This window comes from Aquarana catesbeiana, linkage group LG04 (genome assembly GCF_042186555.1).
Source record: "Aquarana catesbeiana isolate 2022-GZ linkage group LG04, ASM4218655v1, whole genome shotgun sequence".
Lineage (NCBI taxonomy): Eukaryota > Metazoa > Chordata > Amphibia > Anura > Ranidae > Aquarana > Aquarana catesbeiana.
The window spans coordinates 2,221,691-2,248,582 of record NC_133327.1 but is presented as its reverse complement, the minus strand read 5'-3'; the positions used below and the strand labels follow the sequence as shown (position 1 = coordinate 2,248,582).

At 42.7% G+C, this 26,892-nt stretch overlaps 1 protein-coding gene across 2 annotated transcripts; it reads left to right on the top strand.

The window, feature by feature from the left end:
* The first annotated feature begins 5,571 nt into the window (after positions 1-5,571).
* LOC141138996 (sterile alpha motif domain-containing protein 12-like) lies at positions 5,572-26,584 on the top strand. 2 transcript variants are annotated; one of them, XM_073624756.1, is made up of 5 exons: positions 5,572-5,890; positions 15,749-15,880; positions 16,274-16,424; positions 23,461-23,601; positions 25,148-26,584. In XM_073624756.1, exons 2-5 carry the CDS (start codon positions 15,863-15,865, stop codon positions 25,150-25,152), a joined length of 315 nt encoding a protein of 104 aa, XP_073480857.1. In that variant the 5' UTR covers positions 5,572-5,890; positions 15,749-15,862; the 3' UTR covers positions 25,153-26,584. The 2 variants fall into 2 exon arrangements, with proteins under 2 accessions (XP_073480857.1, XP_073480856.1); XM_073624755.1 differs by having other exon boundaries at positions 23,461-23,617.
* The last annotated feature ends 308 nt before the right edge of the window (positions 26,585-26,892 follow it).

The window sequence follows — 26,892 nt, the reverse complement described above, 5'->3', positions numbered from 1 at the left end:
TGATTGGATGCCTGATAGGCGTCCAATCACAGCGCCTGTCGTTTCAGCCAATCAGGTGACGGGTAACAGACCCGAGCACCTGATTGGCGGAGAGGCGGTTCAGTGTTAGGAAAGCGAATATTCATTCGCTTTTCTAACACACCTGGGTGAACTGCGAGCACCAAGCATGCTCTGGCAAGCAGTTGTGGGGTGTTAAGATTAGTTTATTTCCTGGAATGGAATAGGCGTTTGTGGGGCTGTTTTAACGCGCCTTCACGCTCATCAAACGCTTAAAAACTGGGGAGCATTTTTAACTCAACTTAATTTGTATCAGAAGAATCAGATCGTAAATTGTACAATGTATTGATTGTATTGGAAGAATCAAGTCAGAAATCGTACAATGTATTGATCGTTTTGGAAGAATCGCATCAGAAATCGTACAATGTATTGATCGTATTGGAAGAATCGGATTAGAAATCGTACAATGTATTGATCGTATTGGAAGAATCGGATCACAAATTGTACAATGTATTGATCGTATTGGAAGAATCGGATCAGAAATCGTACAATTTATTGATCGTATTGGAAGAATCAAGTCAGAAATCATACAATGTATTGATTGTATTGGAAGATTCGGATCAGAAATCATACAATGTATTGATTGTCTTGGAAGACTCAGATCAGAAATCATACAATGTATTGATCATATTGGAAGAATCGGATCAGAAATCATACAATGTATTGATCGTATTGGAAGAATCGGATCAGAAATCGTACAATGTATTGATCGTATTGGAAGAATCGGATCAGAAATCGTACAATGTATTGATCGCATTGGAAGAATCGGATCAGAAATCGTACAATGTATTGATCGTATTGGAAGAATCAAGTCAGAAATCGTACAATGTATTGATTGTATTGGAAGAGTCGGATCAGAAATCGTACAATGTATTGATTGTATTGGAAGAATCGGATCAGAAATCGTACAATGTATTGATCGTATTGGAAGAATCGGATCAGAAATCGTACAATGTATTGATCGTATTGGAAGAATCGGATCAGAAATCGTACAATGTATTGATTGTATTGGAAGAATCAAGTCAGAAATCGTACAATGTATTGATTGTATTGGAAGAGTCGGATCAGAAATCGTACAATGTATTGATTGTCTTGGAAGAATCGGATCAGAAATCGTACAATGTATTGATCGTTTTGGAAGAATCGGATCAGAAATCGTACAATGTATTGATCGTATTGGAAGAATCGGATCAGAAATCGTACAATGTATTGATCGTATTGGAAGAATCTGATCAGAAATCGTACAATGTATTGATCGTACTGGAAGAATCGGATCAGAAATAGTAAAATGTATTGATTGTATTGGAAGAATCGGATCAGAAATCGTACAATGTATTGATTGTATTGGAAGAATCGGATCAGAAACCGTACAATGTATTGATCGTATTGGAAGAATCGGATCAGAAATCGTACAATGTATTGATCGTACTGGAAGAATCGGATCAGAAATCGTACAATGTATTGATTGTATTGGAAGAATCAAGTCAGAAATCATACAATGTATTGATTGTATTGGAAGAGTCGGATCAGAAATCGTACAATGTATTGATCGTATTGGAAGAATCGGATCAGAAATCGTACAATGTATTGATCGTATTGGAAGAATCTGATCAGAAATCGTACAATGTATTGATCGTACTGGAAGAATCTGATCAGAAATCGTACAATGTATTGATCGTACTGGAAGAATCGGATCAGAAATTGTACAATGTATTGATCGTACTGGAAGAATCGGATCAGAAATCGTACAATGTATTGATTGTATTGGAAGAATCGGATCAGAAATCGTACAATGTATTGATCGTATTGGAAGAATCGGATCAGAAATCGTACAATGTATTGATCATATTGGAAGAATCTATAAACTATAAACTCCAAAAAATTAAGATTAAGATTGAATAGATGGCATTTTAAACCAAATAAAATGTGCATATAATGACATACCATATGGTTAGATATTAGTATGAAAAAGCCAGATGCATAACTAAGTAGTACACAAAAGTGTAAACCAACGTGCAAAACACCCTGCAATATTAGTGTGAGTTATAGTACACTATGTATGTAGTATATAAACTATAAAGACATCAAGATATGTGAACATTGGTACAAACAAAAAATATAAAAAGTACAACAAAAATCTTAAAAGGAATTGGCACCACAATGAGCCAATGTATTAAAGTCCACCAAATATAAAGAAAGTGAAAAAGCCACCACCCAGGGTCTTAGGGGGCTTACCAGAAGTAAATGACTTGGAACGACTTATGCCGGCCAAGTCACAAATGGCTGTAAGACCAACGGGTCACAAGAGTGTAGTGCTTTGAACGCCCATGTTTGATTGTAGGTTGAAATAGAAGATGTGTGAAGAGGCTGTGTGGAAGCTTGTAAACAACCAGAATTCCCAGGAAAGGCAGGTTGTTGACCTGGGGAGACTTACGTCATCCAAGTCAAACAGGCATGGTGACCAACCGGTCAGAAAGGTACATCCCATTTAAATATCCTCAATGGAATCCAAACCAAGGCTACTGTTTTAGCGTCCACAGTTGACCTCAACAATCGTGGAAAATAATATCTCAGTGGAAGGCCTTCCTCCTCGTTCCTTGGATCTTAGCTGTGTGCACTGATTGGCAGCACTGATAGGTGGCACTGATTGGCAGCACTGATTGGCACTGATAGGCAGCACTGATGGGCGTCACTGAAGGGCACTGATATGCAGCACTGATAGGTGGCACTGATGGGCACCGATAGGCAGCACTGATGGGCACTGATTGTCACTAATAGATGGCACTGCTAGGCAGCACTGATGGGCACTGATAGGCTACACTGATGGGCACTGATTGGAAGCACTGATAGGCAGCACTGATTGGCACTGATAGGCAGCACTGACTGGCACTGATAGGTGGCATTGGTTGGCACTAATAGGCTTCACTGATTGGCAGCACAGGTGGGCACTGATAGGCAGCACTGATGGGCACTGATTTATGGCATTGGTTGGCACTGATAGGTGGCACTGATGGGCACTGATAGGCAAAACTGATGGGTACTGATAGGCAGCACTGATGGGCACTGATAGACAGCACTGATGGGGACTGATAGGCAGCACTGATAGGTGGCACTGATTGGGAGCACTGTTGGGCACTGATTGGCACTGATAGGTGGCGTTGGTTGGCACTGACTGACAGCACTGATTGGCACTGACAGGTGGCATGGATTGTCTCTGAAAGGTGGCACTGATGGGCACTGACAGGTGGCACTGGTGGGCACTGATTGGCACTGAAATGTGGCACTGACAGGTGGCACTGGTGGGCACTGATTGGCACTGACAGGTGGCACTGACAGGTGGCACTGGTGGGCACTGATTGGCACTGACAGGTGGCACTGATAGGTGGCATAGGTTGGCAATGATAGGTGGCACTGATGGGCATTGATAGGCGGCACCGATTGGCACTGATCTAGGAGAGGGGGAGTTTCCCATTGAGCAGACAGCTAGGCAAGTAAGAGCCGCTCAGTGCGTGAAACTGTAATGTAATGTCACTGCTTGCAGAGAGCAGCTGTCAGAACTCTGAGCTGATGTCGGGGGTGGGTGGGATAGAACAGCTAGCCTGTTAAACACAAGCCAATGGGATAGGGGCAGGGCGGGCCGCTCCGTGTATGTGGCCCCGCCCCTTTCTATCGGCTATCAAACACCAGCCAAAGGAATAGGGGCTGGGCGGGCTGCTCCGTGTATATGGCTCTGCCCCCTTTCCTAAGCAGCCCAATCATTGGCTGGTGTTTAATAGCTGATAGAAAGGGGGTGGAGCCACATACACGGAGTGGCCCGCCCAGCCCTCAACATCAGCGTGTTTGATAGGTTAGCTGTTTGGTCCCGCCCACCCCCGACATCAGCCCCGAGTTTTGACAGCTCCTATCTGCAAGCAGTGACATTACATTACAGTTTAAAACACTAAGCGGCTCTTACATCCCTCCCTGACTGCTCAATGGGAAACTATCTCACAGGCGGCTCCCTATACAGTCTCTTGCAGCATCTTACAGCAGATCTCCAGACACACATTAGGGTGTGCCCAGGCAACACTCGGCACACTCAGTGCGCACGCCTATGTTGTATTGGAAGAATCAGATAATAAATTGTACAATGTATTGATTGTATTGGAAAAATCAGATCAGAAATTTTACAATGTATTGATTGTGTCAGAAGAATCAGATCATAAATCGTACAATGTATTGATTGTATCAGAAGAATCAGATCATAAATTGTACAATGTATTCATTGTATTGGAAAAATCAGATCAGAAATCGTACAATGTATTGATTGTATTGGAAGAATCAGATCAGAAATTGTACAATGTATTGATTGTATAGGAAGAATCAGTTCACAAATCGTACAATGTATTGATTGTATTGGAAGAATCAGATCACAAATCGTACAATGTATTGATTGTATTGGAAGAATCAGATCACAAATCGTACAATGTATTGATTGTATCTGAAAGATAATGTAATTAATTGTACATTGGAAGAATCAGATCATAAATTGCACAATGTATTGATTGTACAATTTATGATCTGATTCTTCCAATACAATCAATACATTGTACAATTTATGATCTGATTCTTCTTCTTTTTTTCCTTTTATATTTAATCCTTATTTAGTTTTCCATATACATAAAAACATAAACCATACAAACAAAAAGGACAAAAGGGGGAAAAAAAAAGGAGAACCAAGAGAAATGCATTGTACGATTTCTGATCTGATTCTTCCAATACAATGTATTTCTCTTGGTTCTCCTTTTTTTTCCCTTTTGTCCTTCTTGTTTGTGTGGTTTATGTTTTTATGTTAATGGAAAACTAAATAAAGATTAAATATAAAAGGAAAAAAAAAAAGAAGAACAATCGGTTAAGAAATTGTACAATGTATTGATTGTATTGGAAGAATCAGATCAGAAATTGTACAATGTATTGATTGTATAGGAAGACTCAGATCATAAATTGTACAACGTATTGATTGTATTGGAAGAATCAGATCACAAATTGTACAATGTATTGATTGTATTGGAAGAATCAGATCAGAAATTGTACAATGTATTGACTGTATACGAAGAATCAGTTCACAAATTGTACAATGTATTGATTGTATCAGAAGAAGCAGTTCATAAATTGTACAATGTATTGATCGTATCGGAAGACTCAGATCATAAATTGTACAATGTATTGATCGTATCGGAAGACTCAGATCATAAATTGTACAACGTATTGATTGTATCAGAAGAATCAGATCAGAAGCTGATAGCACAAAATGGTCAGCTTGAATGTTTTCTGTAATTTGTTATGTTTCCCCTTCAGAGAATATTTTTTTAAATCTGACCAACATCTCTTATTTCTCTGGCCGTCTGTGTGCTCAGGGTGCTGTGATTGCTGCCAGGTGGAATTTTCTGGAAGTAGTACTGCCATGTGCAGCCTGGGATTGGCCTGGAAGCAGATGGTGAAGGTGTACAAGTCCTGTCAGGTATTGGGTAAGCTGTGTCTGTATGATTTCCGGTATTCAGAGGAGGAGTGCAGCCCCAGGCTCTGGAATAATTCTATCGTCTCATCCCACAGCCAGCCCAGGAATGTCAGGGGAGAGGCGGGGCCTCCAGGTGAGGACAGAGTCCTGTACACACCAAGAGTAATCCCTGCTGTCATCTCACTGGAGGGAGTGCAAGCTCTGCGGGCAAGCAGCCCGTATTGCTATTAAGAGAGCACACAGGGAAGAGTGAAGGGTGAAGGGAAATCTAGATTCCAGTCCACGACCTCCTCTACCTCATCGCCTGGGAATGTCGCATGGTGCAAGAAACTGCAGGTAAGACAACGTGTCCTGATACAAAGTATGGAGATAATTAGTCACGGAGCACACATTGTTGTACAATGCCAGGTACAAAGAGCAAAATCCTCCAAATCAGAGAATCCTAAAACATGTAAGGTGTATTCCACATCTGTATCCATGACTTTTATTAAAAATAAGCATACTTTGTAAAACTTGCAGGTGATAATGGGATGGTCATGGCTCAGAATGTCACTATTTGCAATAGGAGCTTCTATATAATGTACTCCCGATTTTATAAAATAACGTAAAAGACTTGTTACTGTTAAAAATAAAAAAAAATAAAAAACTAAAAACACAGATGCAGACATGGAATATATTATACAATGTATCTGCATTCCCTCATATCATACAAAGCATCTCATTCCTCATAACATACAAAGTACCTCCATTCTTCATATAATACAAAGTATCTCCATCCTTCATATCATACAAAGTATCTCCATCCCTCATATCATACAAAGTATCTCCATCCTTCATATCATACAAAGTACCTCCATCCCTCATATCATACAAAGTATCTCCATCCTTCATATCATACAAAGTATCTCCATCCTTCATATCATACAAAGTATCTCCATCCCTCATATCATACAAAGTATCTCCATCCCTCATATCATACAAAGTATCTCCATCCCTCATATCATACAAAGTATCTCCATCCTTCATATCATACAAAGTATCTCCATCCTTCATATCATACAAAGTATCTCCATCCCTCATATCATACAAAGTATCTCCATCCTTCATATCATACAAAGTACCTCCATCCCTCATATCATACAAAGTATCTCCATCCTTCATATCATACAAAGTATCTCCATCCTTCATATCATACAAAGTATCTCCATCCCTCATATCATACAAAGTATCTCCATCCCTCATATCATACAAAGTATCTCCATCCTTCATATCATACAAAGTACCTCAGTACCTCCATCCTTCATATCATACAAAGTATCTCCATCCCTCATATCATACAAAGTACCTCCATCCTTCATATCATACAAAGTATCTCCATCCTTCATATCATACAAAGTATCTCCATCCTTCATATCATACAAAGTATCTCCATTCCTCATATCATACAAAGTATCTCCATCCCTCATATCATACAAAGTATCTCCATCCTTCATATCATACAAAGTACCTCCATCCTTCATATCATACAAAGTATCTCCATCCCTCATATCATACAAAGTACCTCCATCCTTCATATCATACAAAGTATCTCCATCCTTCATATCATACAAAGTATCTCCATCCTTCATATCATACAAAGTATCTCCATCCTTCATATCATACAAAGTATCTCCATCCCTCATATCATACAAAGTACCTCCATCCTTCATATCATACAAAGTGTCTCCATCCCTCATATCATACAAAGTACCTCCATCCCTCATATCATACAAAGACCTCCATCCTTCATATCATACAAAGTATCTCCATCCCTCATATCATACAAAGCATCTCCATCCCTCTTACCATACAAAGTATCTCCATCCCTCATACCATACAAAGTATCTCCATCCCTCATATCATACAACGTATCTCCATCCCTCATATCGTACAAAGTATCTCCATCCTTCATATCATACAAAGTACCTCCATCCTTCATATCATACAAAGTATCTCCATCCCTCATATCATACACAGTACCTCCATCCTTCATATCATACAAAGTATCTCCATCCTTCATATCATACAAAATATCTCCATCCCTCATGTCATACAAAGTACCTCCATCCCTCATATCATACAAAGTATCTCCATCCTTCATATCATACAAAGTACCTCCATCCTTCATATCATACAAAGTATCTCCAGCCTCCATATCATACAAAGTATCTCCATCCTTCATATCATACAAAGTATCTCCATCCCTCATGTCATACAAAGTACCTCCATCCCTCATATCATACAAAGTATCTCCATCCCTCATATCATACAAAGTACCTCCATCCTTCATATCATACAAAGTATCTCCATCCCTCATATCATACAAAGTACCTCCATCCTTCATATCATACAAAGTATCTCCATCCTTCATATCATACAAAGTATCTCCATCCCTCATATCATACAAAGTACCTCCATCCTTCATATCATACAAAGTACCTCCATCCTTCATATCATACAACATATCTCCATCCTTCATATCATACAACGTATCCCCATCCCTCATATCATACAAAGTATCTCCATCCTTCATATCATACAACGTATCTCCACCCCTCATATCATACAAAGTATTTCCATCCTTCATATCATACAAAGTATCTCCATCCCTCATATCATACAAAGTATGCCCATACCTCATATCATGCAACGTATCTCCATTATTATTATTATTATTATTATTATACAGTATTTATATAGCGCCAACAGTTTACGCAGCGCTTTACAATATAAAAGGGAGACAATACAGTTATAATACAATAAAATACAAGAGGATTAAGAGGGCCCTGCTCAGAAGAGCTTACAATCTAATAGGGTGGGGCAGGTGGTACAAAAGGTTGTAACTGTGGGGAATGAGCTGTTGGAAGTGGTAGGAGATTAATTGGAGACGTGATAGGCTTTCCTGAAGAGATGAGTTTTCAGGGATCGCCTGAAGGTAGCAAGAGTAGGGGATGGGAGAGGCTCTGGAGAAATCCTGGAGACGAGCATGGGAGGAGGAGGTGAGAGAGCTTGAAAGCAGGAGGTCTTGAGAAGAGCGGAGAGGTCAATTTGGGTGATATTTGGAGACAAGATTGGTGATGTAGCTTGGGGCAGAGTTGTGAATGGCTTTGTATGTTGTGGTTAGTATTTTAAATTTAATTCGCTGGGTGATTGGGGGCCAGTGTAGGGATTGGAGTAGAGGGTTGGCAGACACTGAGCAGTTGGTAAGGTGGATAAGTCTGGCAGCAGCATTCATGATAGACTGAAGAGGGGATAGCCTATGGAGAGGTAGGCCAATGAGAAGGGAGTTGCAATAGTCAAAGCGAGAGATAATGAGGAAGTGAATGAGGAGCTTGGTGGTTTCATTTGTTAAAAAGGGGCAAATTTTGGAGATGTTACGGAGGTGAATTCTACAAACTTTTGACAACGATTGGATTTGAGGCTGAAATGAAAAGTCAGGGTCTAGGATTACACCGAGTACCCTGGCGTGAGGGGTGGGACTGATGATTGCATTTTGATTTTGATGGAAAAGTCATGTAGGGAGGCACGGGCGGGGGGGAATATTAATAGCTCAGTTTTAGAGAGATTTAGTTTAAGGAAGTGGTGCGACATCCATGCTGATATGTCAGTTAGTAAGTTAGTAATGCCACTTAGTAATGAGTAATTACTCATATAATACAAAGTCACTCCATACCTCATATCACACAATGTGTCGCCACCCCTCATATCATACAAAGTATCTCCATCCCTCATATCATACAAAGTATCTCCATCCCTCATATCATACAAAGTATCTCCATCCCTCATATCATACAAAGTATCTCCATCCTTCATATCATACAAAGTATCTCCATCCCTCATATCATACAACGTATCTCCATCCCTCATATCGTACAAAGTATCTCCATCCTTCATATCATACAAAGTATCTCCATCCCTCATATCATACAAAGTATCTCCATCCCTCATATCATACAAAGTATGCCCATACCTCATATCATACAAAGTATCTCCATCCTTCATATCATACAAACTATCTCCATTACACATATCATACAAAGTCACTCCATCCCTCATTTCACACAAAGTATCTCCATCCTTCATATCATACAAAGTATCTCCATCCCTCATATCATACAAAGTATCTCCATTCCCCCTCATATCATACAAAGTATGCCCATACCTCATATCATACAAAGTATCTCCATCCCTCATATCATACAAAGTATCTCCATTACACATATCATACAAATTCACTCCATCCCTCATTTCACACAAAGTATCTCCATATATCATTATACAAAATATCTCCATCCCTAATATGATACAAAGTATCTCCATACCTCATATCACACAATGTATCGCCACCCCTCATATCATACAAAGTATCTCCATCCCTCATAAAATATAAAGATTCTCCATCCCTCACATCATACATAGTATCTCCATCCTCTCATATCATAAAAAGTTCTCCATCCCCCATATCATACAAAGCATCTCCATCCTCATATCATCGAAAGTATCTCCATCCCTCACATCATACACAGTATCTCCATCCTCTCATATCATAAAAAGTTCTCCATCCCCCATATCATACAAAGCATCTCCATCCTCATATCATAGAAAGTATCTCCATCCCTCATATCATACAAAGTATCTCCATCCCTCATATTATACAAAGTATCTCCATTCTCCATATCATACAAAGTATCTCCATACTCTCCTATTATACAAAGTATCTCTGTCCCTCATATTATACAAAGTATCTCCATCTTCTCATATCATACAAAGTATCTCCATCTTCTCATGTCATGCAAAGTATCTCCATCTTCTCATAACATGCAAAGTATCTTCATCATCCTCTCATATCATACAAAGTATCGCCATTCCCCATTTCATACAAGGTATCTACATACCTCATATAATATAATGTATTTCTGTCACTTAAATCCTATAAAGTATCTTAGGTTATGTTTTGATCAGAGCACAGAGTTTGAAGGCCTACAAACTCTGACGTCTTCTGAAAGCCCTTATTGTTAATTATGTAATAAAGGTCATTATAATGGGTGTATACAGTGTGAATCATTGTAAATGTCTCGCTAACAATATGTCACAATGTAGCACTATCAGCTCATTACACTACAGAGACCTCAGAGGTGCTTCCAGGATGTGGGATAGACATATGAACAGTCTGAGATAAGACAAGGGACAAAGTCCAATCACATTATTATTGCTGGAAGAGTGGAGATGTCACCTATGCTGGAATACACTGTCTACCCACTGGGGCTGATTTAATAATACCCACTGTGTGCCAGTTTATGAAGCTTTGTAGATCGCTTCTCCTTTGGAGGAGTGATCTAAAAACGCTTCAAACAGTGGAGAACGGCCCTTGATACTGGAATCTCGTGAGACTTTACGAGATTACAGTACCAGAAATTCACCGAAACACAGAGATGTCAGTTTATTAAGCAGTGATAAATTATCACCACTCAATACACGGACAGACGGCGTGGTTAATGCTAATAAAATAAAGAGTCCCCCGACATAATTTATATATATAATAAATAAAAAAGAAATAACCGCGCTAAAAATATTTACTCATTAATGTACTCTTATTATTAAGTTTTGCTTGAATCTAGTCACTTTTTGGATTATTTGATGATAACTCCCGTTTTTTGGATTTATGAATGAGGCTCATTAGTGATTTAGAAATAGGGAAACCTATACCCAATATTTGTTGTAGCAATGGTTTATTATAACCTTTGGTACACAATATGATGGCAGATTAATTGTTTTTGACGCAATCATCATTTGGATTTTCTTTTAGAATCTCAATTTACGTGGTTGTTTTACATTATCATCATAATATTCAATATTTAGTCACTAATTATTTCACACCATTTATATTGTATTTTTGCACACTTTTTTGGATTTAGCGCCACATTACCTATTAATTTGTCAGATAATTTTTGGTGTGTGAACACTTTTGGGGTGGCGGCTTTATCATTTTTATATTTTTTTATATTTGTATTATTTTTTATATTTTAGTTTGTGGTTTGCGCACCAGTACTCACTATTACTTACAATCTGTTAGCTTCATAAACTGGCAATTTCTATGTCAGTCTATGAGGATTCTCTGTGTGCGGAGATCATTGGCGGGAGAACATGTTCAAACTTGTTCTCCCCAATTATCTCTGTTTCATAAACCATTTATGGACTGTGATCAGTGGTGATCCTCGGGATCACCGCTGTTCACTGCTTTATAAACGGACACCAAAATGTTGGTGCAGTGCTGTGTGGTTGGAGATCAGATGTTGGTGCAGTGTTGTGTGGTTGGGGATCAGATGTTGGTGCAGTGTTGTGTGGTCAGATGTTGGTGCAGTGCTGTGTGGTTGGAGATCAGATGTTGGTGCAGTGCTGTGTGGTTGGAGATCAGATGTTGATGTAGTGTTTTGTGGTTGGGGATCAGATGTTGGTGTGGTGTTGTGTGGTTCGGGATCAGATGTTGGTGCAGCGTTGTGTGGTTGGAGGTCAGATGTTGGTGCAATGTTGTGTGGTTGGAGATCAGATGTTGGTGTAGTGTTGTGTGGTTGGGGATCAGATGTTGGTGTAGTGTTGTGTGGTTGGGGATCAGATGTTGGTGCAGTGTTGTATGGTTGGAGATCAGATGTTGGTGCAGTGCTGTGTGGTTGGAGATCAGATGTTGGTGCAGTGTTTTGTGGTTGGGGATCAAATGTTGGTGTAGTGTTGTGTGGTTGGGGATCAGATGTTGGTGCAGTGTTGTGTGGTTGGAGATCAGATGTTGGTGCAGTGTTGTGTGGTTGGAGATCAGATGTTGGTGCAGTGTTTTGTGGTTGGAGATCAGATGCTGGTGCAGTGTTGTGTGGTTGGAGATCAGATGTTGGTGCAGTGTTGTGTGATCAGATGTTGGTGCAGTGCTGTGTGGTTGGAGATCAGATGTTGGTGTAGTGTTTTGTGGTTGGAGATCAGATGTTGGTGCAGTGTTGTGTGGTTGGAGATCAGATGTTGGTGTAGTGTTGTGTGGTTGGGGATCAGATGTTGGTGCAGTGTTGTATGGTTGGAGATCAAATGTTGGTGCAGTGTTGTGTGGTTGGGAATCAGATTTTGGAGTAGTGTTGTGTGGTTGGGGATCAGATATTGGTGTAGTATTGTGTGGTTGGGGATCAGATATTGGTGTAGTGTTGTGTGGTTGGGGATCAGATGTTGGTGCGGTGTTGTGTGGTTCGGGATCAGATGTTGGTGTGGAGTTGTGTGGTTGGAGGTCAGATGTTGGTGCAATGTTGTGTGGTTGGAGATCAAATGTTGGTGTAGTGTTGTGTGGTTGGAGATCAGATGTTGGTGTAGTGTTGTGTGGTTGGAGATCAGATGTTGGTGCAGTGTTGTGTTGTTGGAGATCAGATGTTGGTGCAGTGTTGTGTTGTTGGAGATCAGATGTTGGTGTAGTGTTGTGTAGTTGGGGATCAGATATTGGTGTATTGTTGTGTGGTTGGGGGTCAGATGTTGGTGCAGTGTTGTGTGGTCAGATGTTGGTGAAGTGTTGTATGGTTGGGGATCAGATGTTGGTGTAGTGTTGTGTGGTTGGAGATCAGATGTTGGTGCAGTGTTGTGTGGTTGGAGATCAGATGTTGGTGCAGTGTTGTGTTGTTGGAGATCAGATGTTGGTGTAGTGTTGTGTAGTTGGGGATCAGATATTGGTGTATTGTTGTGTGGTTGGGGGTCAGATGTTGGTGCAGTGTTGTGTGGTCAGATGTTGGTGAAGTGTTGTATGGTTGGGGATCAGATGTTGGTGCAGTGTTGTGTGGTTGGAGATCTGATGTTGGTGTAGTGTTGTGTGGTTGGAGATCAGATGTTGGTGCAGTGTTGTGTGGTTGGAGATCAGATGTTGGTGCAGTGTTGTGTGGTTGGGGATCAGATATTGGTGTACTGTTGTGTGGTTGGGGGTCAGATTTTGGTGCAGTGTTGTGTGGTCAGATGTTGGTGAAGTGTTGTATTGTTGGGGATTAGATGTTGGTGCAGTGTTGTGTGGTTGGAGATCAGATGTTGGTGCAGTGTTGTGTAGTTGGGGATCAGATATTGGTGTATTGTTGTGTGGTTGGGGGTCAGATGTTGGTGCAGTGTTGTGTGGTCAGATGTTGGTGAAGTGTTGTATGGTTGGGGATCAGATGTTGGTGCAGTGTTGTGTGGTTGGAGATCTGATGTTGGTGTAGTGTTGTGTGGTTGGAGATCAGATATTGGTGTAGTGTTGTGTGGTTGGAGATCAGATGTTGGTGCAGTGTTGTGTGGTTGGAGATCAGATGTTGGTGCAGTGTTGTGTGGTTGGGGATCAGATATTGGTGTATTGTTGTGTGGTTGGGGGTCAGATCTTGGTGCAGTGTTGTGTGGTCAGATGTTGGTGAAGTGTTGTATGGTTGGGGATCAGATGTTGGTGCAGTGTTGTGTGGTTGGAGATCTGATGTTGGTGTAGTGTTGTGTGGTTGGAGATCAGATGTTGGTGCAGTGTTGTGTAGTTCGGGATCAGATGTTAGTGTGGTGTTGTGTGGTTGGGGGTCAGATGTTGGTGCAATGTTGTGTGGTTGGAGGTCAAATGTTGGTGTAGTGTGTGGTTGGAGATCAGATGTTGGTGCAGTGTTGTGTGGTTGGGGATCAGATGTTGGTGTAGTGTTGTGTGGTTCGGGATCAGATGTTGGTGTAGTGTTGTGTGGTTGGGGGTCAGATGTTGGTGCAGTGTTGTGTGGTCAGATGTTGGAGAAGTATTGTATGGTTGGGGATCAGATGTTGGTGCAGTGTTGTGTGGTTGGGGATCTGATGTTGGTGTAGTGTTGTGTGGTTGGAGATCAGATGTTGGTGTAGTGTTGTGTGGTTGGAGATCAGATGTTGGTGTAGTGTTGTGTGGTTCGGGATCAGATGTTGGTGCAGTGTTGTATGGTTGAGGGTTAGATGCTGGTGCAGTGTTGCGTGTTTGGGACCACTTTTCTGCTGTGTATTACATATAATTAGAGCCGCGCAGACAGTGTGAAGAATGCTGGGAGTGGTGGAGCAGTACGTGCCCCAGCCTGTGTCCTCTGTATCATCCATATTTATTCCTCTGCATGAAAAACCTCTTCCCGTACTAACACTGCTGTATCCACTCTGAGAGTCCCCATAAGGCCCACAATGACTATCTGTGAGGCCCACATCCTGATGTCCCCAAAGACTATTCTCTGCCTGTGCCTAAGGGATATACCCTGCCTGTCACCAGTGGTTTTACCCTGACTCTCTCCGATGGCTATATTTTGACTGGCCCCAAAGGACTTTTTCCTTACCGTCCCCAAGGACTATACCCTGACTGTCCCCAAGAGCTATACTCTGGCTGTCCCCAAGAGCTATACTCTGGCTGTCCCCAAGAGCTATACTCTGGTTGTCCCCAAGAGCTATACCCTGACTGTCCTCAAGAGCTATACTCTGGCTGTCCCCAAGAGCTATATCCTGACAGTCCCCAGGAACTATACCATGATTGTCCCCAGTAACTATACCATGACTGTCCCCAATGGTTATACCCTGACTGTCTCCAATATCTATATTATGACTGTACCCAAGGACTTTTTCCTTACTGTCCGTAATGACTATACCCTGACTGTCCCCAAGGACTATACCCTGACTGTCCCCAAGGACTATACCCTGACTGTCCCCAAAAGATTTACCCTGCCTGTCCCCAATAGTTATACCCTGACACTCTCTAATGGCTATAACTTGACTGTTCCAAAGAGCTATACCATGGCTGTCACCAAGGACTATACCCTGGCTGTCCCTAAGAGCTTTACCATGACTGTCCCCAAGGGCTATACTCTGCCTTTCCCCAATAGTTATTCTCTGCTGGTCCCCGATGGTTATTCCATTACTATCTCCTAAAGGCCATACCCTGACTGTCTCCAATTGCTATGCCTTAACTGTCCCCAAGGGGTATAGCCTGTCTGTTCCCAAGGCTTATTTCCTGCCTGTTCCCAAGGAAATCATACATATTCAATTGACAGGAATCAGGTTGCTCCAATGTATCCATACGTGAATGAAAGGGTTAATCAGACCGTGGAAACCAGAGTGCAGGAATCTCTAAATATAATGAAGTGAATGCAATGCCTAGTGTCTTGTTTAATATTCTCATGTACTGTGTTTATATAGCGGACATATTTACACTCCATTGGCTCCATACTGGAGAGGAGAATAAGGAGGACTGGATGAAGTTCGTGATAGGCCCGGTAATCCAGGAGGCGAAGGAATATACAGCAGGGATCCATGGCGGAACGCTTGAAGGTAATATGTGTTATTCCTTATCCAGACTGCAGTGGTGTCATGCCTGTCTTGCCATGACAACTTGGCGTCAAAACCCCCTGTGTGGGGGACGCACAGCATTTTAGGTGCGTTTTCCATGCATTTTACATGCGTTATCATTCATGCCTGATGAAGGTGCAACTTGATGGAACTTGCAGCATAAAGATGGGTGGCAACACTCCAAAGTGGGCAGGATCAAAGGTTAAGAGCTGTGTTAGGGAGACCTCATTGCTGGAGCTCCCATGGAATATTGGGCCAAGAAGAGACTAAGACCCCAGAACTCACCTATAACTGGCAAAGTCTGTGCTGCTCACATAAGATGTAGAGGAGGGTGACAGAAGCATAGTAATATTAAAGTGTCTCATTCTTCTTTAGGATTCAGACTCAGAAGGGTCGGACGACGAGATCATCTGGGAGAAGCCAGTTAGTGATTGGACGGTGCAGGACGTGTGTTCCTGGCTCCAGTACGGACCCCTACAGAACAGCGCTGGGCTCCTCCAGGCAGCTTACACTCATCAACTCTCAGGTAAGCTGTCCTGTTACCTACTGCACCCTGGCCCAATTCCTCCTTATGGGGGGAAGAGAGGGGTCGCAGGAAAGGAAGGTCATTCTACCTACAGACCAACAATGTAAGGGGAATTTTTCACACTGAACAACCAATGTAGGGGGCATTCTTATCACTGATCACCAGTGTAAGGGACATTCTTTCCACTGACCACCAATGTAAGGAGAATTCTTCCCAATGACCTCCAACGTAAAAGGTTATTCTTTTTACTGACCCCCAATGTAAGGAACATTCTTCCCAATGACCTCCAAATTATAAGGTTATTCTTTTTACTGACCCCCCCAATGGAAGGAACATTCTTTTCACTGACCCAAAATGTAAGGGACATTCTTGCCACTGACTATCAATGTAAGAGACATTCTTCCCACTGACCACTAATATAAGAGACAATCTTTCCACTGACCACCAATGTAAGTAACATTCTTCCAGCTGATCACTAATGAAAGGAGCATTCATCCTACCAACCACCAATGCAAGGAGCATTCTTCCCACTGATCACCAATGTAAGGGACATTCAACCCACTGGCCATCTGTCAGGGGTGGGCTCAGCCCTTCCTTCACTGAGCTGGCCGCTCTGACCATATTTCTGACCATCATAACAACTGGTCAGACCTCTTACCGTGGGCGGAGTTCGCTCACAATAGTGCCTTGAATTCTGCTTCCCGACAGGTTGGTTTCCAACCTTCCATGTTGTCTGACTCATTTGTTCCGGAGAGTATTCCTGTGTTAGAGGAGCATCTTCGTGGTCTTCATTCCACTTGAGTCCAAGAGGCTTTGTGACATGCTAATGATAGGTACAGACTCCATGCTGACTGCAGACACCTGCCTGCACCTTCCTACCAGGTTGGGGAAAGGGTCTGGCTGTCATCTCGCAACCTCCGACTTCGTGTTCCCTCTCTGAAGTTCGCACCTCGGTATATTGGGCCTTTCCATATTCTTTGCAGGATCAACTCAGTGGCTTACGCTTTAGACCTTCCTTCTAATATGCGTATCTCAAATGTATTTCATTTCTCCTTATTAAAACCTTCGGTCTGCAACCGCTTTACCACCTCGGTGCATCGTCCTCACCCTGTACAGGTTGAGAACCACGAGGAGTATGAAGTACAGTCCATTGTTGACTCCCGTAGGTTCCGTGGGTGCATATAGTACCTGGTGCATTAGAAAGGGTACGGTCCGGAGGAACACTCTTGGGTCTCATCCTTGGACGTACATGCCCTTGTCCTCCTCCATGATTTCCATAGATGTTTTCCTCTCAAGCCTGGTGGTCCCCCGAGGAGGTCATTGAGGAGGGGGAACTGTCGGGGCTGGGCTCAGCCCTCCCTTCTCTGATCTGGCTGCTCAGCTGTCGGCTAATTGCCAGCTCCCATCTCTCTCCACAGTGACTCACCAGTTGATGATATCCTGCTCGTCAGTCCTGCCTACTTAAGCTGTCCAGTACAGATGATCTCTGCCTTCGCCTTGGTCACATCTCTAGAGACGCTCTGCCGTGTTCCTGTTAAAGACTTGCTTGGCTGACATTCCTTCTGGCTCCAGATCCTGCTTGCTGTTCTACTACGCTGTTCTCTGGCTCCCTCACGTTTTGGCTTGTCTACTTATACGTTCCGGTTTCTGAACTCTGGCTATGTTTTGACTACGTTTACTCCATTTACCTTTATTATTATTAAACAAGTGTGATTTAACTGTACTTCTGTCTCAGTCTGATTCATGGTTTCTGACACCACCAAAGTAAAGGTCATTCTTTCTACTGACCACCAATCTAAGGAGCATTCTTCCACTGACCACCAATGCAAGGAGCATTCCTCCCACTGACCACCAATGTAAGGAACAATCTTTCCACTGACCACCAATGTAAGGAGCATTCTTCCCACTGGTCACCAATGTAAGGAACATTCTTCCCACTGACCACCAGTGTAAGGAGCATTCTTCCCACTGGCCACCAATGTAAGGAACAATCTTTCCACTGACCACCAATGTAAGGAACATTCTTCCAGCTGATCACCAATGTAAGGAACATTCTTCCAGCTGATCACCAATGTAAGGAGCATTCATCAGACTGACCACCATTGTAAGGAGCATTCTTCCCACTGACCACCAATGTAAGGAACATTCTTCCCACTGATCACCAATGTAAGGAACATTCTTCCCACTGACCACCAATGTAAGGAACATTCTTCCCACTGATCACCAATGTAAGGAACATTCTTCCCACTGATCACCAATGTAAGGAACATTCCTCCAGCTTATCACCAATGTACAGAAGAGCATTCTTCCCACTGGCCACCAATGTAAGGAACATTCTTCCAGCTGATCACCAATGTAAGGGACATTCTTCCCACTGGCACTGACATTCAATGAAGTGGTTCACCTAGACCTGAAAATTAATTGAAGGGTTACTCTGTGAAAGGTTTGAAAATAATTGTTTATGTCATCACACCATTTACTGTTCCTTCTATGCTGTAAAATCAAGAGAGGTCAGAAGTCTCTAAGGTGCTGCAACCATCCCGGCTGCCACCAGCAGCTAGGTCATGGTTGAAGACACTTAGGTCAGTATCTTCCACATTGTCATATTTTACTGAATAGTGACTGAGGGTGTCCAAGAGATATTCTTCCCACTGACCACCAATGTAAGGAGCAGTCTTCCCACTGACCACTAATGTAAGGAGCATTCTTCCCACTGACCACCAATGTAACAAACATTCTTCCCACTGACCACCAATGTAAGGAACATTCTTCCCACTGACCACAAATGTAAGAGACATTCTTCCCACTGATCACCAATGTAAGGAACATTCTTCCCACTGATCACCAATGTAAGGAACATTCTTCCCACTGATCACCAATGTAAGAGACATTCTTCCCACTGACCACCAATGTAAGGAGCATTAATCCCACCATTCATACCACTGATCACCAATGTAAGGGATATTCTTCCCACTGACGACCAATGTAAATAGCATTCTTCCCACTGATCACCAATGTAAGGGTCATTCTTCCCACTGACCACCAATGTAAGGGACATTCTTCCCACTGATCACCAATGTAAGGGTCATTCTTCCCACTGATCACCAATGTAAGGAGCATTCTTCTCACTGATCACCAATGTAAGGAACATTCTTTCCACTGATCACCAATGTAAGGAACATTCTTCCCACTGATCATCAATGTAAGGGGCATTCTTCTCACTGATCACCAATGTAAGGAACATTCTTTCCACTGATCACCAATGTAAGGAACATTCTTTCCACTGATCATCAATGTAAGGGGCATTCTTCTCACTGATCACCAATGTAAGGAACATTCTTTCCACTGATCACCAATGTAACAAACATTCTTCCCACTGACCACCAATGTAAGGAACATTCTTCCCACTGATCACCAATGTAAGAGACATTCTTCCCACTGACCACCAATGTAAGGAGCATTAATCCCACCATTCATACCACTGATCACCAATGTAAGGGATATTCTTCCCACTGACGACCAATGTAAATAGCATTCTTCCCACTGATCACCAATGTAAGGGTCATTCTTCCCACTGACCACCAATGTAAGGGACATTCTTCCCACTGATCACCAATGTAAGGGTCATTCTTCCCACTGATCACCAATGTAAGGAGCATTCTTCTCACTGATCACCAATGTAAGGAACATTCTTTCCACTGATCACCAATGTAAGGAACATTCTTCCCACTGATCATCAATGTAAGGGGCATTCTTCTCACTGATCACCAATGTAAGGAACATTCTTTCCACTGATCACCAATGTAAGGAACATTCTTTCCACTGATCATCAATGTAAGGGGCATTCTTCTCACTGATCACCAATGTAAGGAACATTCTTTCCACTGATCACCAATGTAACAAACATTCTTCCCACTGACCACCAATGTAAGGAACATTCTTCCCACTGACCACAAATGTAAGAGACATTCTTCCCACTGATCACCAATGTAAGGAACATTCTTCCCACTGATCACCAATGTAAGGAACATTCTTCCCACTGATCACCAATGTAAGAGACATTCTTCCCACTGACCACCAATGTAAGGAGCATTAATCCCACCATTCATACCACTGATCACCAATGTAAGGGATATTCTTCCCACTGACGACCAATGTAAATAGCATTCTTCCCACTGATCACCAATGTAAGGGTCATTCTTCCCACTGACCACCAATGTAAGGGACATTCTTCCCACTGATCACCAATGTAAGGGTCATTCTTCCCACTGATCACCAATGTAAGGAGCATTCTTCTCACTGATCACCAATGTAAGGAACATTCTTTCCACTGATCACCAATGTAAGGAACATTCTTTCCACTGATCACCAATGTAAGGGACATTCTTCCCACTGACATTCAATGAAGTGGTTCACCTACACCTGAAAAATAATTGAAGGATTACACAGTGAAAGGTTTGAAAAGACTTGTTTATGTCATCACACCATTTACCGTTCCTTCTATGCTGTAAAATCAAGAGAGGTCAGAAGTCTCTAAGGTGCTGCAACCATCCCAGCTGGCACCAGCAGCTAGGTCATGGTTGAAGACACTTAGGTCAGTATCTTCCACATTGTCATATTTTACTGAAGCACAACTGAATGTCTTCACCATGTCTTCATGCTTTAGGTATTAAGTTGGAGACACGTGACTGGCTATTTCTCTAATGACCCAGTGAGCCAAGTCAGGTACATTAGAGGTCAAGTGGTTAGAAGTAACCTAAAAAGAAGAAAATAATAAAATCGCGCTACAATATCAACTCAACAATGTAATCAATCAATGATACTGCCTGTAAGACACAAGTGTATGTGACATGAAAAAGTACCACCAATAGATGTGGTGCCAAAAAATGAGAACAAAAATAATTATTAAAACATGAGGTGTAATATCAAGCATAAATAAATCAAACACCCGTGATCGAACAAATAATAAGTGTTAGAAAAAAGTCCATCAAATTGTGATACATATGAGGTCTTCCATAACGTGAACGATGCTGTGTTCAATCCACCACCAGTGATAGGAATTTGGCGCTTACCAGAGCCCCATGACCCCCCACTACAGAGGGTCCGGGGAAGCTTGTAAAGAGATAGCCCTCCGGAGCTTAACAGATGAACTCAGATCCAAGATACAAAGGTGGTCATTGAACATCCAAAGATATCAAACGGAGCTATTGCAGCTCAGGTCCCATCGTATAATCCTAGCTCCTAGGGGACTTTATTATCACTTTAAGAAGAAATCTTCCAATAGGGCCAAAGTGTCAATGCAGCAGCAACCGGCTAAAGGGGGAATTCCCTTCACTTTGTAAAGGCTTCCTCCTATTTCCCGCGAACCAGGACCCACCAGGGCCACAGCACCACCAAGCTTCCCCACGGCGGCTAAGGGGGACGTGCAGACAATGGACGTGTATCTGATATATATAAAAATAAACGTGCAGCGCTGACCAAAAAGGAAAAATAAAACTACAGCAATAATGAAAATGAATACAGTGAAAAGGCTCAACACAATATAAACCTGTGAGGTATAGCAAAAAGTCCAAAGTGAATACACTAAGTGCAAAAAGTGTCCGAAAAAAGTTCAAACGTATTAAAGCCCAGAAAAACAGTGTTGATAGGTGTGCATGGAAGGAGTCTTCTCAGACGAGAGAAATACTGGAAAGTAAGATGTTGACTGGAGACTGGATATCACATCAATCAAAAATAAAACGGCATACACTTGTAGAGTAAACACTCTTACCAGATCACGTGGGACATATCTGCCATACGACAGTACATCTATCCGAGCTTGTGGGAATAATCTCCCATGTATTCTCCCCGGAGCTTCTCCCTGGGTCACGATCTCCAATGGGTGAAGTTGGCCTGAGTCACAGTCACCGATAGCCAGGGCAGTCGTCGGTGGGGGTGATCAGCTCACTCGCACACTCTCCCGCTCTTGGCAGATTCGAAGGGTCAAGAACGCCCCATCATAAAAATATACATGGAGGAAAAAGAAAAAAAGAGGCTCCACATGGCGTAGGTCAAAACAATTATTTAGGGATTTATTGGATAAAAACCTTACAAATAAAAGTGATCACAGAGTAAAAATCTATGGCAATGTGGGAAGCTCAAACGCCCTACGCGTTTCGACTCAAAAGCCTTCAACAGGGGCATGACTCGGACTTGGAACCGTGTATCTGATATATACATTATTTTTGTTCTAATTTTTGGCACCACATCTATTGATGGTACTTTTTCATGTCACATACACTTATGTCTTACAGGCAGTATCATTGATTGATTACCTTATTGAGTTAATATTGTAGCGCAATTCTATTATTTTCTTTTTTTATTTTTTATTTACACTGTTTTTGTTGTGAAGAAGAATCGCTGCTTTTATTATTTAGATTATTCACATATTTGTTGTAACTGTGTTTTTGCACATTACCTTAGCGCAGTTTTTTCTTCTTTTTTTCTTTAGAAGTAACCTAACCCTGGGTTCCCCTTCTCCACCCCACCTTTAACACCCCCCCCCCCCCCTCAGACTCTTTGACTTTTCATTTTTTTCTCATCTAAGATCTGTAATCTACAGGCCTTTTTATTTTCTCTCTTTACTTTTCATTTGATTGTAAAAAGGAGGCCGGGAGAGACGACACACATGGGAAGATGTTTCTGTCTCACTATCATGTGGGAATATCTCATGGTGGAGTAGAAAATATATACTGCACTAAAGTATGGTGTAAGTGGTAACCAAGCCAGTTTGATAGACCGGGACCTTCGAAGATGTACCTGTTCATAATTTTATTGCCCCCCACATGGGTGGAGATGTGTTCTCGTCTATAACATATTGCACTGTATGTCTTCTATGTGCTACCCTTTTAATTATGTTGACCCTGCGGGTCTTGTCTTTTCTGGACTGTATAAGTAAATAAAAAATTTGAAAAAAAAAAAAGAAGTAACCTAACAGGTTTGGTGATGGTTTGAGATGCAATAGCAAAAGGTGATCCTGTCTGTCTCCTCCCTCCAGGTCGAGCTCTGCTTAGGCTTACCGATGACCTGCTGCAACGGATGGGGGTTCATCAGGAGAGTATGCGTAGGGTGATATTGGTGGAGGTCCTGGAGCTGAGACTGCAGCAAGAGTTACAACAACTGCTGCTCATCACTGAAGGTGAAGATGAATGAGGGTGGGTGAGACTGACGGTATCCACGGTGGAGGATGCTGGATGTGACTGAGGGTTCCGAAAGTTAAGGATGAGAGTGAGTGTGACAGAGGGTGTCCAAGGTTGAGGATGACTGAGAATGGGTGTGACTGAACTTGTCCAAGGTTGAGTATGCCCGAGGGTGGATGTGACTGAGGACTGAGGATGTGACTGTGCCTAGGTTGTGGATAATTGAGGATGGGTGTGACTAATGCCGTGTACACACGAGCTGAATTTCCGACAGAAAAAGTCCAACATATATTCCGATCATGTGTATGCCCAATCGGACTTTTTACGTCGAAAATTCTGACGGACCTAGAAAGAGAACATGTTCTAAATTCAGAGTTTATTCCGACTGAAAAAACGCTCGTGTGTACATAGCATAAGGGTGCCCAAGGTTTAGGATGACCGAGGGTGGATGTAATTGAGGATGACCAAGGGTGGGTGTGACTGGGGGTGCCGAAGGTTAAGGAGGGCCGAGAGTGAGTGTGACTGAGGGTGTATATAAGGGTGTCCAAGGTTGAGGACGGCCGAGGATGGGTGTGACTGAGGGTATCCAAGGTTGAAGATGACGAGGATGGGTGTGAATGAAGGTGTCTGAGGTTGAAGATGACCAAGGGTGGGTGTGACTTAAGGTGTCCAAGGTTGAGGATGACCGAGGGTCGGTGTGACTGAAGGTGTCCAAGGTTGAGGATGACCGAGGTCGACTGTGACTGAAGATGTCAAAAGTCGGGAATGACCAAGGATGGGTATGATTGAGAGTGTGCAAAGTTGAGGATAACCGAGGATGGGCGTGACTGAGGGTGTCCAAGGTTGAAGATGACCACGGGTGGGTGTCACTGAGGGTGTCCAAGGCTGAGCATGCCTGAGGGTGGATGTGACTGAGGGTGTCCAAGGTTGAGGATGATCGAGGATGGGTGTGACTAAGGGTGTCCAGGGTTGTGAATGACTGAGGGTGTGTGTGACTGAGGCTGTCCAAGGTTGAGGATGAGTAAGAGCGGGTGTAAATGAGAGTGTCCAAGGTTGAGGATGACCAAGGATGGGTGTGACTGAGGTTGTCCATGTTTGAGGATGACCGAGAATCAGTGTGACTGAGGGTGTCCAAGGTTAAGGATGACCGAGGGTGGGTATGACTGAGGGTGTCCATGTTTGAAGATGACCGAGAATCAGTGTGACTGAGGGTGTCCAAGGTTAAGGATAAACCGAGGGTGGGTGTGACTGAAGAAAAGTGTGACTGAGGGTGTCAAAAGTTGAAGCTGAACGAGGATGGGCGTGACTAAGGGTGTTCAAGGCTGACCAAGGGTGAATGCGACTGGGGGTGGCCAATGTTGAGGATGGCTTAGGTTGGATGTGATTGAGGATGAGTGTAACTAGCATGTCCAAAAATGAGGATGACTGAAGGTGGGTGAGACCTACATATCTGATATACACTTAAAAAAATACTGTATATAATCTATAGGATCTGAGCTCCTGTACATCTATATAATGGGAATATTTCTCCATTTGTCATTACAGAATGAAGCTGGGAGGATCCGACCAATCACATCGCTGAATCGGCTGAAACAATAGAAGTGTTTATGTTACAAAGTGTTATATAAAGAGATTATACTGACGCCAAAACCCCGATCAGAGTCTGGTGCCACTCCAATATACGGTATATAACTGCCCAGAAGGGTGCAGAGCCTGGTACAAGTCCAAGCTACAATGTATAACTCCCTGGAGGAGTGTAGGTGGTAGGTAGGTGTAGGGTGCAATATACAGTGTATATCTCCTGAGAAAGGTACAGAGTCTGGGGCCAGTCTAATATACAGTATATTACTCCCTAGAGGTGTGTGTGTGTAGGTGGCAGGTAGGTGTAGGTTGCAGTGTAGGGTGCCAGTCCTGTCTGCAGTATATAACTTCCTAGAAGGGTGTATAGTCTGGTGCCAATCCTCTCTACAATGTATATCTCCCAAGAAAGATACAGAGTCTGGTGCCAGTCCAATGGGCAGTGTATATCTCCCCAGGGGAGATCAGTCTGGTGCCAGTTCAGTCCAATAGAGGTGGTATGTAGGTGTAGGGTGCAGAGTCTGGTACCAGTCCAATGGGCAGTGTATATCTCCCCAGGAGAGATCAGTCTGCTGCCAGTTCAGTCCAATAGAGGTGGTATGTAGGTGTAGGGTGAAGAATCTGGTGCCAGTCCAATAAACAGTAAATAATTTCCTAGAGGAGTGTAGGTGGTAGGTAGTTGTAGAGTGCAGAGTCTGGTACCAGTCCTGTCTGCAACTACCCAGAAGGGTGCAGAGTCTGGTGCCAGTCCAATCTACAGTATACAACTGCCCAGAAGAATAGAGGTGGTAGGTAGGTTTAGGATGAAGAGTGTGGTGCCAGATAACTATATAGAGGTGAGTAGATGGTAGGCATGTGTACAATATTGTGAACAGTATACACTAAATAACTGCCCAGAAGAATGTAGAATCTGCCACCAGTCCAACATACAGTATACAGCCCAGAGGTGTCTAGGTGGTAGGAAGATGTAGGGTATAGAGTCTGAAACCAATCTAATCTGCAGTATATAAATTCCCAGAAGGGCTTGGAGTCTGGTGCCAGTCCAATCCAGTATATACACTAACTGCCCAGAAATGGTGCCACTCCAATATACAGTAAATAACTACCCAGAAGAGTGCAGGGTCTAGTGCCAGTCCATTGGGCAGTGTATATCTCCCCCGGAGAGACCAGACTGGTACCAGTCCAATCCAGTATATAACTGCCCAGAAATGTATATAGTCTGGTTCTGGTCCAATTTTAGTATATGACTGCCCAGAGGAGTGCAGAGTCTGGTGCCACTCCAATATACAGTATATAACTACCCAGAAGAGTGCAGGGTCTGGTGCCAGTCCAATGGGCAGTGTATATCTCCTCCGGAGAGACCAGACTGGTACCAGTCCAATCCAGTATATAACTGCCCAGAAATGTACATAGTCTGGTTCTGGTCCAATTTCAGTATATGACTGACCAGATGAGTGCAGAGTCTGGTGCCACTCCAATATAAAGTATATAACTGCCCAGAAGAGTACAGGGTCTGGTGCCAGTGCAAAGGGAGTGTATAATTCCCCGGAGAGACCAGACTGGTACCAGTCCAATCTGCAGTATGCAACTGCCCAGAAGGGTGTAGAGTCTGGTACCAGTCCAATCTAGTATATAACTGCCCAGGAAGGTACGATAGTCTGGTTTCTGGTCCAATTTTAGTATATGAATGCCCAGAGGAGTACAGAGCCTGG